Below are 21,055 nucleotides of genomic sequence, written 5' to 3' on the forward strand. Positions count from 1 at the left end.
ATCACCTCATCAGTCAGTTCAGGTTGAATCCTATGCTTAGCATAGTGGATAAATTTTTTAAGAAACTTAATTGTAAGCATATCACGTTTTTGACCTCTTCCAGTTTTCTTCACATGTAACATTCTGATATATTTGACAAAGACAAATGAGTAATAAAAATTATCTAAAACAATTAGTATAATTAACATAGTATAATTATCTGGAAGAAACATGGGCAAAACCTGTAATTGGTGTGGCATCCCACTCCATTCCAATCACCCTATGTTTAACCAAAAAAATTAGTATAATTAACATAGGATAGGCAATAATGTTAATTAAAGCATTGTAGTATGTACCTCTATTGGTTTTGGATCAAGAGAAAGCACAACACCAGCTTGCTCAGTAATTCTCTGCCAGGCCAGACCAAAATGCAATATACTTAATTAGAAGATACAAACTTGGATAAGGGACAAGAGAACAAGCACAATGTTTTTTTTACATGAGACCATCAACAATTCAGTTACAAGCAATGTCAAGAACCTTTAAACTTCAGAATGCTGAATTACTTTTGATGATCTAAAAATTTAGAGGCACTAAAGAGCTCTACATTACTATTTTTGTAAAAGATATGTATACTATAGATTTGCCACAACTAACAAAGCAAGTATTATTATTTAAATTTCATATACAGACCATATTAATACATAAAATAAGAGCTTGGTGACAATGAGAAAATAATTTACCTAGAAAAGGTTTGGCTGCATCCGTTTCTGCTTTAAAGCAAGTCTTGTCCCTCCAATCACAACTTCTACACCAATGGTAGGATTATACTTCAGTAGTTTATTGGCCTCTACAGCCGCCTGGATGTTTTGTGTTGTCTAAATCTTTGTCTTTTCAGAGTGCTTTAATTTTTCAACTCTTAAGAATCTGGGTGCTTTGTGAGTAGACCAATAATCAATTTACAAGAAAGTTAGCTATAAATTTAATAAGAGAGATTCAAATTCAATAAGTTGATCCTGATCATGCATGCAAAAAGTAACTCCTTCAGCTAGATCTAACCTTTGTGTAGAAGCAAAGCTTCCAAGATTATTTTGATGATGCCAAAGATTATTAAAGATCCATTCAAGCAAGATTAAAGAATCAAGAAGATTCAAGAGAAGACTCAAGATATGCAAGAGCCTCAAGAAAAGCATCAAGATAAGTATAAAAAGAATTTTTCAAAGAAAAAATTGAATAGCACAATTTGTCCAAAAAAAATTTTCAAAGAAAAATCTTTTACCAGAATTTTTTTACTCTCTGGCAATCGATTACCATGAGGCAGTAATCGATTACCAGAAGCCTAAAATAGTTTTATAAATGTATTACAAAGTAGTAATCGATTACCAATGTTTTTGAACGTTGAATTTCAAATTTCAAAAGTCACAACTTGTGATAAAACATTTTCAAACTTGTGTAATCGATTACACAATATTTGTAATCGATTACCAGTGTTTTCTAAACGTTGGTTTTCAAATCTAAACATGAAGAGTCACAACTATTGATGTGTAATCGATTACACTATAATGGTAATCGATTGCTAGTGACTGGTTTTGAAAAATAAATTTCCAAGAGTCACAATTTTTAAAGTGATTGGTTTTTGAAGAATTTGCCAAGAGTTACAACTTTTAAAGTGACTAGTTTTAAAAAAGTCACAACTTTTAAAGTGACTGGTCTTTGAAGAAATAGCCAAGAGTCACAACTTTTAAAGTGACTAGTTTTAAAGAAAGTCACAACTTTTAAAGTGACTAGTTTTGAAAAAATTGATAAGAGTCACAACTTTTAACATGATTTCTTCAAGAGCCATCAAATGGCTATAAATATGTGACCATGGCACGAATTTCATGAACGAATTTCATTCAACCAGATTTCTCAACTTCTTTCTAAGAGTTTTTTGTTCAACACTTGCTTTGTCAAGAAAAGTTCATTAGGCAAAAACTTGTGCTATTCTATTTTCTTCCTCTTCTCCATTCTTATAAAAAACTTTTCAAGAGACTGACTCTTGGTGACTGTTTTCGAGAGAAGGTCTTCTTGGTTAAACACTGGACTCAAAAGACTAACCGCTTTTGGGTTCATTGTAAGAAGCATGATTTGCTTCTTGGTTAAACACTGGACTCAAAAGACTAACCGCTTTTGGGTTCATTGCAAGAAGCAGGATTTGCTTCTTGGTTGATCATTGGACTCAAAAGACTAACCGCTTTTGGGTTCATTGCAAGAAATGAGCATAACTTCTTGGTTGTAATCACTGAACACAAAGAAGGGGATTCCTTTGTGGTTCATTGCCTTTAAAGGATTTTACAAGGATAGTGGAAATCTCAAGCGGGTTGCTTGGGGACTAGACGTAGGCACGGGTTGTGGCCGAACCAGTATAAATCTAGTTTTGCATTCTCTCTTCCCTTAACTCTTTTACTTTATGTTGTGTTTATATTTCTTTAAGTTACTTTCCTTCATTTATTATTTCAGTAACTTGTTAACAAAGAAATAATTAAATCTTGGGAATAATAAAGAAAGAGAAATTTTCAATTAGGAATAGTCAACGAAATCTTAATTCAACCCTCCATTTTTAATATTTTCTGAGGCCACTTGTCCAACACTTTGTTATTCTAAAAAAAATAAAGAAAACCCAATAAAAAGACTATGTTCTAAATAGAAAGAAGCAACTTGATCAGAACATGTTACTCTAATGAAAATAAAAGAGCATTCATATTTATGAAAAAATAGTAAAATGAAATGGGTGGAGGCTGATTGTGGTGGGATTTAATATAGAGCATGTTTAGAGGCATGTGTGACCTCTATTCTCAGTCAATGATATGATTTGTAATAGAAAATGTTTGACAGCAAAGAAGAAAATAGCTAAAACCAGAGAAGTGGAATAAAAGGGTATGTTGAAGCCTTCCCTACCATTGTGGTCATGTTGAACAATCACTAGCCAACACCTTATTATCACCCCTTCACGCTAGAGGAATCATGAAAGCTGACAAATAGAATAGAACCTACATAGCCTTTTTGAGACTTTCCTCTAATAAAGTAAAATCATCCAAAGAGAGTCGTACTCATTTAAAGGGAAGAGCTTCCCTTCCATTCTACCTCAAGCCTTCATTTCTATTCACTCCCGTTGAAAATGGCCAACTTAATCTCCTTGTTTTTAATGTCGTTGAGTATGATATCACTTATCTGCAACGTCAACCTTATAGCACATGGGAGTACCAAGGTAGAATCAACCAAGTTTTTGTCTATATCTTTGTGACACACTTAATCACATTTTTCATTTTTTTTGAAAATAATATTGTGTCACATATAAAGATAATTAGTTATGACAACACACTTCAATATATAGGATAGTGTCTACTTGTTGGTGGTGATATAACAATAATGAGAATTTATGTTTTTGTTAATTGATTGATTAATTTGTGTTTTGTATTACAACAGGAAGAGGAAGAAATCCTTCTTGGAGGAATATGAGAAATGGACCAGAAAGTCTTTCAAAATGGGGAAATAGCAGTGGCAGTGCGATTTGAGAGCAAAAAAGAGACGCTAGCACTGGCACAAATATGGACAAAAGATTATTAATACCCTAGGTATACTGTTTGATCTCTCTTCATTTCCATTTATGTTTAAAATATTTCACTCTTAAATATTTTAAATTTTAAAATAATAACAACTAAAAAGCATTAAAAAAACACAGAAGTAAAAATACAATAACATTTAGAAGCTGCCACAATGTGTTTTTCTTTTATTGAATTTTTAAAATTTGTAAAACTCAAATCGTTCCTCCTGTATGAATCTTCACAGATCCAATGAAAGTACTCCTAAGAATTCATGAATAACACTTTGTACTCCAAAAGCAGATTTGGATTCAATTGAAATGCATGATAACAAGAACAATGTATGCATATTATTAAAGAGTAAATCTTTAACTTTTTCAAATCTGCAAGACCTCTAGCTTTTACAAAAACCCCAACCATCCAAGGATAAAACATGCATGGCCACAAGGAATTTAAAATCAACCACCTGTTAACTCTTCTATATGCACCACCGAGAGAAAAACTCCTATGCTACCCGAGGTAGAAAATCCCAAGCACATGCAAGTAAATATAATAACAAACCTACAAGCCTATCCTCTATTGAAGTCCTGCCATGTGCACAAATTTATTGGTACCTCATACGAAATTTCCTAATGAAATTCCCCTTAGTCATCGACGGAGGGTTTAGAACTCTCAACAGCCAATTCTGTGGTGCATACCCCCAGACGAGTTTGAAAAAAAAGCAGAAACATTTCAAATCTCAAAACCTAACAAATTCGAGATGAACATCACATGGGAGTACCAAGGTAGAATCTACCCCACTAGGTTCTTGCCATGGGAGGATGTTGACACAAACTCTAAAAATAAAAACATCCACAAGCTTACCTTCAAGAGCAGTTGTAAGTTGTAGGGCACGACAACTCTGAAAAAGGCACCACTGTAGCTTGCGGTGGCGCGACACAGGCGACCCAGAGAACACAGACGCGCGACAATGTATGCTACCTTCCTTCGACGTAGGACACGGTGGTGCGACGGAGATGCAGGCAAGCACTCGACGGGGGGTTGACAACACAATTTTTAGACAAACTTGGAGATAGCTCGAGCGAGGTAGCTATTAGCGCGCAAAAGGGGCATATATGAAGCTCAATGTTAACGACGGTTGGCATGCATAAACGTCTTTGATAATCACGATTTCTACTACGGTGATTACAAATACACCGATGTACATAACCTACGTTGTATCCTACTAAGACAGTCCGCCAAATAAATGTTGTTGTATCAGTCACATGCCGTGCACATGACTCTTAAAAGTGTAAAATATTTACGACAATGCCACTGGTCACCCTACTACGACGGGTTTATTACGACCGATGTAAAATGCGCGTCATAAAAGACTTTTTTTTAGTAGTGTTGTCACCTTCTACCTTTCCTCTTAACTCACATTCTCACTTTCGTTGTCCACAAACACTGTCTTCTTTCTCCGCTATGGTAATATGTAAAGGTGATTATGTGATGCCTAAAGCCTTCAACTTAAGGCAAAGCTTCCACACTCAACAATCTAAAAAACAAGATGGGCTGCCAAGTACCAAATTCTTACGAGTTAGAAGCAACACAATGACAACTTGCAATCATTTAGAGCCAAAACAAGCACATATGCAAATCAAAACAAGAAAGTCTCATTGATGTTTCACAGAAATATAGTAACACTTTGAACTTAGAGTCTACTTCAAACTTAGAATCAAAACAAGCACTTTAACTAATTACTTCTTAATACCTTTAACTAAGCTCTTCAACAACAATGGGAGCCTCAAACAGTTGTCACGAAACAAAGGGCACATGGTAGACACAACACCGGTGACACAATGGTGGACATCGAGCGGCGCGGTGGCGAAAAGTGGTCGTCAAAGTGGCTCGAGGCGCAACACTGAGGTGGGTTCGAGGGGGGGGGGGGGTTTAAAGAGAGAGGGGGGGGGGGGGGGGGAGTTTCAAGAGAGAGTGAGTTCGAAGTGGCTCGCAAGACATAGAAAGGGAGGTCTTTTCTAAAAACTCACAACATCAATTTTTAAAAAATCGACGTTGAAATGTGAATCTTAACATCGATTTTTTAAAAATCAATGCTAGCATCGGTTTTTTAAAAATCAATGTTACAATCGCTCTATTAACATTGGTTTTTCTAAAACTGAAGTTAATGATGACATTTTATTTACAAAAATATCATCGTAGATTTTATAACATCGGTTTTCATCAAAATCAATGTTAACAAAGAGATGTTAAAACCTATTTTTTAGTAGAGTTTTATTTGAAAGTCAATGATTAATTTCTTTAAAACATAACAATTGTTGGTAGTTATTGTTTCTTCTAATAATTTTTTCTCTATACACATAATTGTCTGTAGTTAAGAATATGATGGAATGATCACATGCAAACACTTTGGCACTTAAAGTAAATTTTAGGTTTAATAGAGTAAAAGCATGATTTAGAGGAGAGAATACATACCTCAAGAAGAGCATGGTCTCATCAGTATTTATAAGTGCCAATTAAGTGGAGTAAGTGAAGTCAAGTAGTATATTATTATGCGTAAGGGAATCCAATCCATCCCAAACCCTATAAATACTATCAATATTAGCAAGTAAATACTTATAACATATTGTCGCTCTTTATACGTAAAGCCATGCTTTAAACCTCCATAACTATATCAGCGCGGTACAGACATGCAGTGAGCTCATGTCCTTTTAGCCACACCCAGTCTTTCTCGACCAAAAAATAACACTGCACCAGAAAAATTAGATAGTTGGATTTTATAAATATGATTTTAATAACATTTGTATCTCACACAAAAATTATCGGCGACCTAATTATCGTGCAAGCAAGGCCACAAACATTGAATCTATCAAATGTTCTATTCCTGCACCTAGCTATAGTATATTTAATTTGGAAGATATTCTTCATTGTTGGCATGAGTCAAATATTATGGTCATCTTAGCCAAGTCATTTAAGTTAATTTTTATTTTTTTAATGACTAAAAAAAATTATTTTATTTTTCGGTAAATAAATTTTTAAAGTAGTTTTTAGAATTTTTTTGAAATATTACTTGAAATAATATTTTTTAAATCGTTAGTTTCTAATTTTTTATATTTTATTTATTTTTTATCATTAAATATTTATTCAATTTTATTATTATCTTTTTTAAATATATAATTTATGTCTTGCATTTTCAGTTACTAGTACTTCAATGGCTAATTTTACTAAATACTAAACTAACTTAAAAGCTTTTAGCTATCCTTTTTAGCTACTAATTAACTTTTCAGTTTGCAATTAGATTTTCAACTAATTTTATCGAATATAACCTATATCTCATTTTAAAAAATATAAAACAATAAAAGAGCATTTGTTTCATAAAATCTTTTTACATTTATTACCAAAAATATAACAAGGGAATATCATTTCCTTGTATTTAAAAAATCGTTTGGTTACATTTTTATATTATTGAGAATAATTTTTGAAATTTAAAATAATTTAAATAAAAAATAAATAAAAAGAAGTTTCAGACGTATTAGACAATAAATTCTCACATTCTCATGAAAATATCACTTTCTCACCCTCCTCATGGGAATATAAATATTAGAAAATATAATAAAAAAATTATAACATTAATTCTCAAGAATCAATAATACCAAAAAAATATTCTTTCAAACTTTATAATAATCATGAGAATATTATATTCAAAATATTTAGATCCTTTAAATCAAGGCCAAAATATGTTTTTCAAAATGTATGATTGGTTTAAATCCTTTAAAGAATTTGATATTGTTTTCTAAAACAAAAACCTGTTACTCGCGATAACATGATTTACATCCAATTATATCACATAAAATGTTACCCTAAAATAGTTATTGTAAATGTAATGAGTTAATGCATGACACGTCACAATTAAGTAATAACATAAGCCATTAAAAGCTATAAAAATGTTAGGGACAGCACAAACATTTTTTTTTTGAAGAAATTAATAAAATCAGATTTAAACCTAAAATCAATATAATTTAATAGATTTTACTTTTGATGGTATAAGAAGTTGACTTGTAAGTTGTAAGCTTCTTTTAATTGATTCTTTAATTAGTTTAATTGCTTTTCTTCTGAACTCTCCGAGGCTGTGAAATGGCAAAGTTCAAGAAGCAACCAAGGGAAAGTCACATTGAAGCTAATTAATAATGTTGTACCCAGGAGTTTGGTATTCGGACTTATAGTTATAAATGTGCGGAAAAATTCCAGTACTGCAAAAGATATTTGAGGCCGAAGAACATATTTCCATGCGAATAATGCACTTTTGCAGATTCCCCCAGGCACAATGGCCGGCTTCTTTCAACTACCCAACGAACCTAGCTAATTTAATAATAAGTGTGCACGAAAGAATATTTTAATTTTAGGCTATCATTATAGATAATAGCTAGGCATAAAACGTATACGTATGCACTGAATTGAATTGTAATTAAGATCCATCGAGGAGAAATGCTAACTAAATGCATTATAATTTATTTTATCGATAAATGTTATTAAACGCAGTATATATAATTGAGGATGTATTTAAATAAATATCTCAATTAAGTGTTTACGTAATAATTTCTTATCACATAATGATTTAGGTTTAAATTTTGTTATGAAAATTGTTAGAGTTAAATTAAAATGAACTTATTAGAAATATAAATAATTTCGTGAACTTATATAAAAAAAAAGTTTCATATAAGCTCTTCGAAATATTCCCTTGTTACATAGAGTTATTTAGTGTTATTTGTAAATTATTTTATATACGTGCTTGTTGAAGGTTGGAATTTGCCCCGATTCTATATAGGAACATCTATCTCCAGATCTCCTAACTCTAAAAGATATGTAAAGAGAATATATGTGTATGTAAGTACAATTTATTCTTATCTATAATTTGATCAATGTAATTAATAAGATTCGGAGTTGGTATACTTTAGGGTGGATGTGACTAAGATGGGTTTCGGATTTCACACCTTAACTTGGAGATACACATTTGTTAAGAGAATAGGAGGGGTGACCTACAAAAATAAAGAACTCTGATGCTTAAGTAAGTATATGTAAGTATATGAATTAGTAGATAAAGCAAGTATATGAGTTAGGAGATAAAACAAGTATATGCATAAATGTAAGCTCGAGTGAGCGATACAGAGATATGTGCACAGGCTTGTTGCTTGTGTGTTGGTGTGTGAGATTGTGTTGATGGTTTGATGAAACTTGATATTTATAGGAATAGAGCATAGTTGTGGGTCCTTGTTTGTAGGAGCCGTTATAGCCTTTGCAGATAATTTCTGACTTATAGACAATAGCTAGTAGCTTGTAGATAATGTTAGAGATAAACTGTAGCTTATAAATAAAAGCTAGTAGATAATTGTACCTTATAAATAACGTGTGACCTGATAACTGATGTGCATAAGTAAATTATGCAATTAAAACATATAAGAATTAACAATATTCTCCCATTTTTATTGCTTCTTTTTGTGTGAATAATTGGAATTTTGACATCTTCTGAGTTTTTGTGCAGTATGTGCCTTAAACTGCTAATTCATACTATTTTGATGATTTTTATTTCGCAGATATACAAGCACGGGATAGAGAGAGAAGTTGAAGCCTAATGGTTCGCGCTTAGCGAGCTGTCGCTTAGCGGGAGGGTTTCGCTTAGCACAGAGAAGCATCATAGAGAACTTGTAGTCAGGCGAAGGGGCGCTTAGCGCACATGGTGCACTTAGCGCCTAGCCACTTACTCGCGCTTAGCGCACATATTTGCTCAACGCGTAGTCGCGGAATCTCAAACTCAGGAAGGGGTTTTAAGCGAAAATCAGAGAGAAGAATAGGGAGGATTCATTCAAAACAAAAAAACCCCTAAAGCTTGAGCTAGAGGAAGAAGCCAATCATTGGGAGCCCAGTCTCTTCCACCGATTCACCTTCATTCCTTATCCCTTCACCTTTTACATCCTTTTGTTCATTTGAGCCCTTCATGACCATGAAGGACTAAACAACCCATTGTTTGGGAGCTTTCCATCAAACTCTCTTAATGTAAAGACTCTTACTATCTATTTAATATTATTGCTAGTTTCATTGTTCCTTCGTGTGTTTATTTCCATGTACTTGGTTTGATCATCCATTTATATGCTATGTTAGGGTTTAAGCATTGGGAAATGTGGTTAATCCTTAGAACTTGGAAGAGCATCTAAAATGCTTCATTGCTAGGGATAATGTGAGGTAGTTTAGCCGAGTTGTACACTTCTATTAATTATGCAGTTCAACTAATTTAATTCTTGAGGGATTAAGAAAAAAACTATGGGAATTAGGCTCTCTTGTGTGAGGAATCACGGTTAGAGTAATTTCATAGACGTAGTTGATAACTAGAATATTATTAAATAGAGAAAAATTACCCAATTACATCAAGAGAAATTTTGGTAGGGAGCCCCCAACATAATTAACTCCTGCATTCGCTTTTCGTCATCAATCTCAGTGTTTGTTTTCTTTACTCAGTTTTAGTCTAAAATCACATCATCATCTAATTTGCAACCAAAAATGATTCACTTAGCATTTCCCCAATTCATTCATTAATTGCACACAAATTGAATACGCATTAGTTGAGTTCAAACAACATTCATGTGGAAACGATACTCGATTTTACTGTTTTAAAATACTACTTGAACAAATTGGTGTACTTGTTAATTAGTTAACATGACCTTATAAATAATTAACTACTTGCAAATAGATAAAAGATATTTAAATATATTCAAATATGAATAGGTTAGAGATAACTTGTCAGTTAAGGAGTCCGACTGTTAAGGACCGAGTGTCCGTGTTCCTGTTGCAGGATTGACTTGGAAGGTTGACACGTGTCTCAGAGTGCCACGAAGGATGTCACATGTATTTTATACGTTCTGGCAGTACAATAAATATATGAAATTAATTTTGCCCAAAGGGGGGCCAATATATTCTTATCTATATTTTGTGAATATATATGGAAGTAATTTTGATTAGGGGGGGGGGGGATCAAAGCATATATTACAAGTAAAAAAAATTAAGTACCACATGCATAATGTACATAATAAATTTGATATATATAACCATCATATAAAAATAATAGATATCAATTAGAATATAATAGAAAATATCACCTTATAATTTTAATTTATGGAGGACAATATTAGAGCATCTTCAATGCATATTTATTTAGATATGTTGTTTATCATAATTTTGTGAGACCTTACAATTCTACATAGATTTAAATTTAAACCCTGTACATGAAATTTATTACAATGCTAAGATTGTTAAAGTGAGTAATTAATTTAATTTTACGGGTCCTACAATACTTAAAAAATATTCTATTTATGATATAAATTTATCTTACAATGGTTACGTCATTTGGTCATATGAGAAAAAAAAATTAAATAATATTATTTAAAGTTAAACAACTCATATAAACTCATTGCAGATGCTCTTAGTTTATTTCCTCCAACAAAAAGTGAATGAGTTTCAGGCAAGATGCAAAAAGTAACTAATTCAAGAAAAGTCAAGACATAATATTTGTAGAATTTGAAGTTGTGATCATTGTTGTTTTAAAGAGTAAAAATAATTAATTATCATATTTATAGTAAATTAGTATCTAAGTGGAGGTAAGTTGTGCTTCTTGGTTATCTCTCTAAGAATGAATTCAATACTTTTCTTCTTAGGCATCTTTTAATCTAGAAGAAATATAAAAATATAAAAATTATATAAATTGATAACAAATTTCAATCACATTGAGTGAAAACAGACTTTTATTATAGTCAAATATTATTACCCAAAAATTTAATAAAAAAATAATTGAATCATATATGCCATTGTCATGTTTACAGTTAGGTTTATAATTTGTCTTAAGCCCATTAATAAAAATGTTAGTAATTATATTAAGGGTAGGAGGATAAGCGGATTAGTTTGGGTTGGATTTGATTAAATCTACGATTCATCCTAATCAAATTTGATAGTTAGGGTTGGTTTATATTGTTTTTAAGAAAAAAAATGAAACTAAACCTAAATCAACTCATTTGTAAACAATTTGAATTGGTTTAGACCTATAGATAAAAATATTTAATTTTGTCTATTTTTTAACAAATATTTTTTATAAGTTAAATTTTTTTATTGAATGAATCAGACATGATTGTTTCTTATTAAATTTTTTATTAAAAATAAAATTTTGGGATAATGTCACACCCCACTTTACTCCATTGACTCCTATCTATTTATCTATTCATGAGAATAGAAAGTTAAGTATATCATATTCAAGATAAGGAGTTTTAATAAGAATGGTGACGATGAGTTTCAAACACTTTTTTTTTTTTTATCAAAATCAGTTGGACATTACGAGACCTACTCTTTGTAAATAAATCCAAAATATTTTTAAAGTCCGTCTAAAGTGACTTTAATCAATGAAACCCTTGTCATTTTGATCCTGAGATACATTGATATTTACTCAATTTAGGTCAATAAGTTTATATAATCAATAGTTAATAATGTTTTCTTTTTTAGATTTAAAAATATATATTATATATTACATACATTAACAATAATAATAATATAAATTAATGGGTTAATAGGTATGTGAGTATAGATATTAAAACCTATGACTCAACTCAAAACTCAACCGATTTGATTAGTTTGATTCGAGTTTGACTCAAATACAAAAATTATCCAATTCAAATTATTTAGATTGATTTGAATCAATTCGAATTCGCCGATAACCTACGTCGGCCGTCCTTAATTAAGGGACACACAATTATAGTTACTAATTGAATAAATTAAGAGTAATAAAAATGTGTAAACACCAATGAGATTTTTATTCAATAAATTTTCAATGTCATCCAAGTTACTAGAACAGCAATTTTAAGAGTTAAAAATTAAATATTCTACTTCATATTATCTTAACTATTTGTGTGTGTGCGTGTGACCCAAGAGCCATGCGTGGCAAATGGCAGCCACCATCGACGCCGTGCCTGTACCACCACACAAATCACTCTACAGCATTCTCACTTCAAAAAGTCATTTTCAGTACTAACAGTTGGAAAGGCCCAGAAAGCACGATTTGCGCATTTGCATGTCACTCTCCGCTCGAGATTTTCTGCAACGAAATCCTCTTATCTTTGAGGAACCCATTCAGGCTCGCTTCTTCTTCCTTCGTGATGAAAGTTAAGTGAAGTGTCGAATTTTTTTAGTGTGTTTTGTTATTTTCGATGTGATAAGGCTAACCAAAAATAACGGTAATGATATAGGTGTGACAAAATAAATGTAATTTTAGGAATATCAGTGTAATACATGTTAGTTAAACTAAGAAAAGATTAATATAGTTTGTTGTTCTATAAAATAAAATAAGTAATATGAGAAAGATAAATAAAATAAATAAGTTATAAAAAATTATATGAAAACATTAGTATAAAATTCCATAGCTTATTTCTAAGGGGTCTCTATAAAGAAATGTGGGTAAAAATATGTATAATTTTAATGAATTTCAATTAATTATAATTGTGTTTAGAAGAGTGAATTAATCACATTTATTTACTAATATTTAAGTATTACTTTTTAAAAACAAAACAAGAATTTCCATGTACCACTAGATTTTCCATAACCACTCCCACTAGTAAAGCATAGTTGCCAACATATCTATTGCTTTTCATTTTGTTCCACATACATGGTTTTCCATTATATATAGAACTTCCTTGCTTGGAGAAAGAATCTAAAAGGATCACGGCATATATAGAGAAGTAGTACTACACTCACAACACATAACCCACTTAAGCATAGGAGATAGAGAAGAGCTAGAGAGAAAGCTTAGCTAGATAGCAGAAAATTTTAAAATGGAATGGAGGTCATATTATCTGGATATGGTGCTTGTACCATTAGCATATATGGTAACTGTTGCTTATCATGTTTGGTTGTGGCATAAAACTCGTACAGAGCCTTTTTCCACCACCATCGGAATCAATGCTCATGCACGACGCTTCTGGGTGCCTGCCATGTTGAAGGTAAATAACTAATCATATCTCCATGAAAACCTTAACAATTATGTATATTGTAATTTTGTTTTTGATTCCTCTAGTTCATCCTAGCTTATCACTCTTAATGAAAACATGCATATGATAGAGCTAGCACTAATTTAAAATTCTGAACATAGATACATCCAACTTTTCAATTCCATACCAATAGACTTAGTTTTTCATATATATTATATCAATTTCCATCCCTTTTTTTGCTACTTCCAATATTTCAACAAAGTAGACACTTTGTTAAGCTCTCTCATTTGTTACATAACTATGCGTTAGTCGATCTAATTAACCAGCTAGGCGTGTGTTAATTTGGTGAATAAATCTAATGGCTGATTATGAAACGATTTTGATTTGTTTGCCGGCCCTCTTTAATTTTTCTATGCATGCTCCAAATTTGATGTTATCTCGCTACGGTGATGCTTGGAATTGTGAAAAAACAACTTCATAAATTAAAGGTGGTGTATTTTGAAATCTTTTGTTTACGAGGGTTCTGGACTCTGACAAAAAAAAAAGGATCTTTCAAGAGTTCCGTTCATTTAAAAATCGTGTTTACTGTATAGTATTCATGAATTTCAGGTATCTTTGCTGTGATGTTTATCATTTTAGCATCTTAAATATTTTGAGAGAATCAACATACAATTGGCTGGCCGAGGTTTAGGAACTTTTGACTATGTAACGTGGGGCCTTTTGCAAAATATGAACCATCCCACCACTTTCATTTAAAAGTGGGTAGGTAATTTCAGAAGAAAAAAATAAATAAAAAATAAAAAAACTCCACTTTGAAAATGTTTCCTCTTCACAATGCATAACTTTATCTTTTTTGTCTCAATGCTAATTTAGCTAAGAGGGTATTTGTTTCTTTTCCCCCAATTTTGAAGAGTCTATTCACAATTAATTCCGAGTCATATAATAAGCTAGTGCTTCAATTCCGAAAAGACTAGCTAGATATTTAACTTAATGTCCATAATCAAATAAATGCTTGTAGAGGGTTAATCCCAAAACACTATAAAAAATGTTTCAAAAACATAATAATATATCTTACTCACGCATAATATCATCAAAATTGGATACAAATTAAAATTTTTAGTTGCAACTTAGTATCTACAATAGGTTTTAAAAAGTATCTAAAAATATAAAATTTAGATATATATATCTTGTCTAGATAAAAAATCATGATATATATGTTTGGAATAGATTCTATAAAACTGAAACAACCCTTTTGATTTTGAAATGTATTTTGATATGTATGTATTCTTCCGACCTTAAATCTTAATTTGATATAATTAGATCAGTTCACTTCATTCGAAGTATTATTCATTTTGATATTCATCTAAATTTCACCATTTTTCCCTTAAAAAAGAAACATTTAAAGAGTAAAAGTATGATATTCAAACCAATATCAAAATAAATAATATTTTAAATGGAACAATCTTAATTAAAGAGGTAACAGATTTGAGGTGAAAATATATATACACATGAAAAAAGGTGAGAATAATTAAAGTGTGTTTTGTTTGTATTTTTATTTTCTGTTTTCATTTTTTGAAAACTGTTTTCATTTTCAAAAGATTAAAATTCTGAAAATATATTTGTTTTGACTTCTTGTTTTTTGCTTTCAAGAAATATAAACACTAAAAATGTGTTTTAAAAAAAATGTATTTTTAAATTTGCTTAAAATTACATTCTTTACATTTTTGTCAATTTTTATGTTAAATAAAGAAACTCAAAGATTAACATTTATATCCATGGCAGGACATTGAAAAGAAAAACATTTTGGTAGCACAAAGTCTTCGAAATTTGATCATGGGATCAACCCTAATGGCCACCACGGCCATTCTCCTCTCAGCTGGCTTGGCAGCAGTAATAAGCAGCACTTACAGTGTGAAAAAGCCTCTTGATGATGCTGTCTATGGTGCTCACAGCGAATTCATGGTAGCACTAAAATACGTGACACTCCTCACCATATTCTTGTTCTCATTTTTCTGCCACAGTCTCTCAATTAGGTTCCTCAACCAATTGGCCATCCTCATTTGCGCACCACAAGATGCAATGTCATTGGTGACCCCAGAGTACTTAACCGAGATTTTGGAGAAAGGAACTTTTTTGAACACTGTTGGGAACAGGATCTTCTACTCAGCACTTCCTCTTTTGCTTTGGATCTTTGGGCCAGTGCTGGTTTTCTTGTGCTCTATTGCAATGTTGCCCGTGTTTTACAACCTTGACTTTGTTTGTGGGAGAGTAAAAGCAAAGATGGTGGTGATCAATGATAAAAGTGACTTTGCTTGATGTATTAATATTATTATTATTCAGCTAAGACTAAGAACATGGAATAGATAAGATTAGTATATATTGGGTATGCGTCATCATGCGTATGTGTTGTTTACTTGTTTACAACTTTTATGTTGTAAAGGTAGTGGTATTTTACTCGCACAAAATAATTAAGTGCATGCATGTCGAAGCGCTTTACCGAAATAATTCAAAATGGCTTTTGATAAGTGGCTTTGATTATGATTACCATTAGCCTTTTTATGTGTCTCCATGCCATAGCCTTTTTATTGTAGCACTAGAAAGTTCTTTTCTTTGCTGAATGAAATAGGAGATCATGTAACGTGTTTCAAAAATATAACCGATTTATTTGCATGAGGAAGTTCTCTATTATAATATAGAGATTGGCATATCTTGTTGGCCATTGTATTTTCTTTTTGAAAGAAAAAAAAATACAATGATGAACCATATGCCAATTTATATTATAATTCTAAATATGCATTCTTTTTGTTTTTATTCGTTACAAGAAAAAAATTATCTTTCATTATTATAAATTTTATGCAGCTTAAATATGTTTTTATTTTTATAATATATTTATTTATTTTTTTAGTTTCTATTTTTTTTTATAATTTTGAACCATTAAATTTTATTTTATGATTTTAGTCTCTATCACTATTTATTAATGATGTCTCCCCAATCTATAGGAGAATAGACTTCACATATCTTATATTTTAGGGATTAAAATAAATAAATTTTAATATAAGATGGACAAATATCAAAAGTTTGTAATTTAATTTATTATAAAGCTATTTTTTATCAGGACTAAAAGCATAAAATAAGTATATTTAGAGACTAAAATAATAATTTTTATAAGGACTAAAAATATATAAAAAGTATATTTTAGGAACTAAAATTATATTTAAATTATGTTTTTCTTGTCATTGGATTTATCTTTCTAACAAAAATGATGACATGACTAATAGTATTTGAAGTGACTTTAATATAGATAGGCCAAGATTGTCAAGTACATAATATTATGTGTCACATCATGATTTGATTTTTTCTAATTATTTTTTAGAGTTAAATATTAAAATACTATAGCTAAAAGCTAAAAAAAATAAAAATACAAATATTAAAAAGCAAAAAACAACACATTACATGGATGAAATAATGTTTAAACCTTAAATTAATTATCAAAATAAAATAAATGTTTAAATATTAAAATACTCTCTCCATTTTCACACTACCCTTTTTTTATCTCCTCACATAGATAGAGAGGAGGAGTATCTTAACATTTAAGGTGTGTTTAATTTAGAAGATGAAAATAAAAGAGAAATTTTTGCATTAAAGAAGGGTTATTGCTTTGGTGGATCAACATTTTTTAAATGGTCCAAAATATATCTTATATCTAAACTATTAGATTAATCTCATTTCATAGGTCAAATTTGCATTCTTTTCACCATATCATTGCTTCCACAAATCTCAATTGTTGGCTCCTCCATCTTAGTCGGGGTTCTATCATCATTGTGGCTTCCTTCTCCTGTTCTTCCACTTTCCATCCGGTGCACACCAAGTCATTGAAACCCTAGCATGAAGTCGATGTCGCACCTTAAGTGAATAAGCGTTTCCTTTCCACCCCCACAAACCACCCCACCATCATTGAGTGCTGCAAGAAGAATTCGCACGAACAATTGCTTAGTGTTGTGCCTCAGGCACTACGATAAATGGAAAAATCTTGAAGAATGATGGCAAGTGGTGGCCAGTTAAAGGGAGGGTCAGCAATGTTGAGGCACTTTGTTGTGATGTCGTAACGGAGATTCTTGAGGATTTTCTATGGGATCATGAGGGTGTTGTTTTTTTTTTAAAATAAAATAAAATAAAATCACAAGACATGCCTATTCCTGAGTATCAAATTACACACAATCTCCAAACTCACCCTCTACCTCCCAAGTACATAGATAATTACATTCAACCTTCACCCAAAGAATTCAGCGTGGAGATAATATAAGCCCTCTGTATGCCAAATCATCGTGACAACAAAAACAAGTGTCCTTCAAGCCAAGTGTGAAAATGATGCAAGTGGTCAAGTGGCATGGTGATTGCGATAGGGAGGGAGGAGAGGAGGAGGTGGCAGAAGATGTACAATGTGGAGGTTGGATCGCGACAGGCGTTGAACTGAGGAGGCTATGGTAGTGAAAGAGAAAAAAATAAAATGTGGAGGATATATGATGGCTAAAATTAGTGTTGCACAATGAACCACTTATATGAAGTGGTCCATGTTAGCCTAGGCCTTAAAATAGAGTATAATTTTACAAAAAAAAAAGTACATAGTTTCTCTCATTCGTTCCAAACACAACCTTAAATCTTTATTTCATTTTGTTATTTAATTTAAGAGTTAAATATATATTTTGTGCTTATAAATATGTCATTTTTTTATTTAACTCTAAGTAACATTTATTATATAATATTCAAGAAAATAATTGAAAAATAAAATAATAACATGACAAATGATGATGTAATATTCTTAATGTGTCATTATTTATGTCACAATCTTGTGTTATGTGACAAAGTTGTGTAACACATTGTTAGCCATGTCATCGTTTTTAATGGAAATTAACAATCATTAATTACTAGAAAAATCAAAATTAGTGACAAAGTTTTGTGATGGAATATAATCCTTTATAATTATTGACGACCTTTGTGAGGGATTTATAAAATTTGTGATGGACATGTATTTTAGTTTGTGACAAAAATTTTAAATGATGTGACAAAGTAAATTCCATCATTGTCTATGATGGGACAAAAAAATCCCTTGCTAAAGTTTTTGTGATGCCAAAATTTGTGAGAACTTTTGTTCGTCATAGACTCGTTTTGTGAAGGATTTTTATTTATTTAATGATGGATTTGACTCCTCATTAAATTCAATTTCCTAGTAGGGAATACGAAATAAAAGATAGGACTAAAACAATATATTTAAAAAAAGATGAAAACAATATTTAAGTTAATAATATATAGTGTGTGTTGAACAATGGATTAACATTGACCTAATTTCATAAAAAAAAAAATACTGATACACACAACATCAAAACCTTCCATCTCTCCTACACACACTTATGGCTTCCTTCTTATTTTTGCAGTGTTGTTGCTAAAAGCTCCTTAATTTGACATCTACACAGTAACATATTGTTGCCCTCTTCCATTTCGATTTCCTTAATCGTCCTCCTCCTTGCAAATAAAACATCCTAAAATTGTTATCTTCCTTGCATCTAAAAATTCATCTTTGTTCGAATCCCATCACCATATTCCTTGCATCGTCTTTGTCAGATTGTCCTCCTTCACTTCAGTCGCTTCAATTGTCCCTATGTGAACCCCACCTCTTCACCCCATCTGAATGTGCATCATCACAAAAATCTTATGTTTGTTTATTTAAAAAATTGAACCCCTTAATTATTGTTTCCTCCTTCATTACTTCTCATGAAGTGATAAATCCATAGTTGACTGTATTTCAATGTGAGTTTTCATGTCATATTCATGCATTTTGATATATATTTTTTTTGAAAAAACTCACGATTTGGTACAAGTTTGTGAAGGACAGGTGCTTAAGAGGTTTTATGTGGAAAAGAGCCAAAAATCTTGAATTTTTGGAGTCAATCAGATGACCACAGTCATGATAATTTTGTACAACTACAGTAATTTTGGACCCTCGTGGTCTGCTTTTATCACCTGTCACTTAAAGATTTCAAGGATCACATGCTAGATTTTAAATCCTAATTAGTTCATAAGATTAAAAATAATAATTGATTTTTTAATTAAGGAAGATAGAAGGAAGGTCTTCGTAGAATATTATAAATAAGGAATGACAACCTCTTTTTTTAGTCTCTTTTGTTTGTTCTATACATTCTTGAGAGTTCTGAGAGAGAAGATGATCGTATGTGAGTCTCTTAATTGTGGAGGAGTGCAGAGAACACAATTGTGATGGATTTTGGCCAAGTCTCGTTCTCTTTGATATGTATGTGTTCTTTATTGGGATTTCTAGTTTTGTCATGGCCATGAGCAGCTAGTCTCTCTAATCTGGGATGACGATGTAGCCATATTTTGTACCCTTTTTTTGTTTTTAATGAAACCATTGATGTTTTTCAGTCAATTAAATCTCTTCTTTATTCTTGATTGACCCAGGAAGAGATTATTTCTACATAACTTGCATAATCAAACTAGTTATGACAAATTCCAATCAATTAATTAATTGATCACCCTTGTTTTGATCTTAATCCTTTGCCTAATACGATAGTTCTATGATCAATTGTGTATTGAATAGGGCAAAAAGCGTTATTAAACCATGACAAAAGGTTAATAATTGAATTTGAGAATACTAGTAATTGACAATATTTGGGGTTTTGTTAGAATTAGAATCGGGAAAAATTGGAGTAAGTGTGAAATCACAATCCTAGGTTGCTTATTATAATTATTTTCACATCAACTCTTTTGTCTTTAATTCTTATTTGCTAAATTAAATAATTGACCACAACTATATTTCATTTAATTTAACATTAAATGTTTAGTTTTACAAAATTAATTGTTTGGGAACACAATTGATCCTTTGAGTTTGATATCTGGACTTTAAGTCCATTGTTACTTCTAACACCCTTTTATCCCATGACACATACACTTATAATATTTTCTAAATATGTTCGTAGAAAAATTTAATTAAAATGATGTATCGAATTTAAAAAAAAACTTATTTTGCGGTAAGAGTATTACATGTCAAATATTTGTAAACTTAAAGAAAACATATCAATAAAAAAAATGTAACTCCATGTTAAAAAAATCTTGGCGCTCCAAAGTCCATACATATCATATTAAATATTATTAAAAACTACTCATTAATTTAATTCTTAGATAAATTAATAAAACATGTGTCATAATGTTACATTGTCTCAAAACATCCATAACCCTAAAATTAATAGTAATATAAAGTGCAAATCTAAGCCTCTAATGTAACATGATTATCATAACCTTACATAGACTCACCTGCAAGGGTGACATTCAACTGAAACACAAACAAGACAAACAAATCGGGAGTGAGATACATCTCACAATAAATTTAAAACATTATGAAAGTCATAAAGATATAAGATACATTTATAAACAATTAGGTTCCACAACACAAGCATGTCTCATCCAAAT

At 31.1% G+C, this 21,055-nt stretch overlaps 1 protein-coding gene across 1 annotated transcript; it reads left to right on the forward strand.

Annotated features, from left to right (window-relative positions):
- Positions 1-13,243: 13,243 nt before the first annotated feature.
- LOC100815851 (uncharacterized) lies at positions 13,244-16,143 on the forward strand. Its single transcript, XM_003534018.5, has 2 exons — positions 13,244-13,588; positions 15,359-16,143. Exons 1-2 carry the CDS (start codon positions 13,421-13,423, stop codon positions 15,890-15,892), a joined length of 702 nt encoding a protein of 233 aa, XP_003534066.1. The 5' UTR covers positions 13,244-13,420; the 3' UTR covers positions 15,893-16,143.
- The last annotated feature ends 4,912 nt before the right edge of the window (positions 16,144-21,055 follow it).

The sequence above is a fragment of the Glycine max genome, chromosome 9 (assembly GCF_000004515.6).
Source record: "Glycine max cultivar Williams 82 chromosome 9, Glycine_max_v4.0, whole genome shotgun sequence".
Classification (NCBI taxonomy): domain Eukaryota; kingdom Viridiplantae; phylum Streptophyta; class Magnoliopsida; order Fabales; family Fabaceae; genus Glycine; species Glycine max.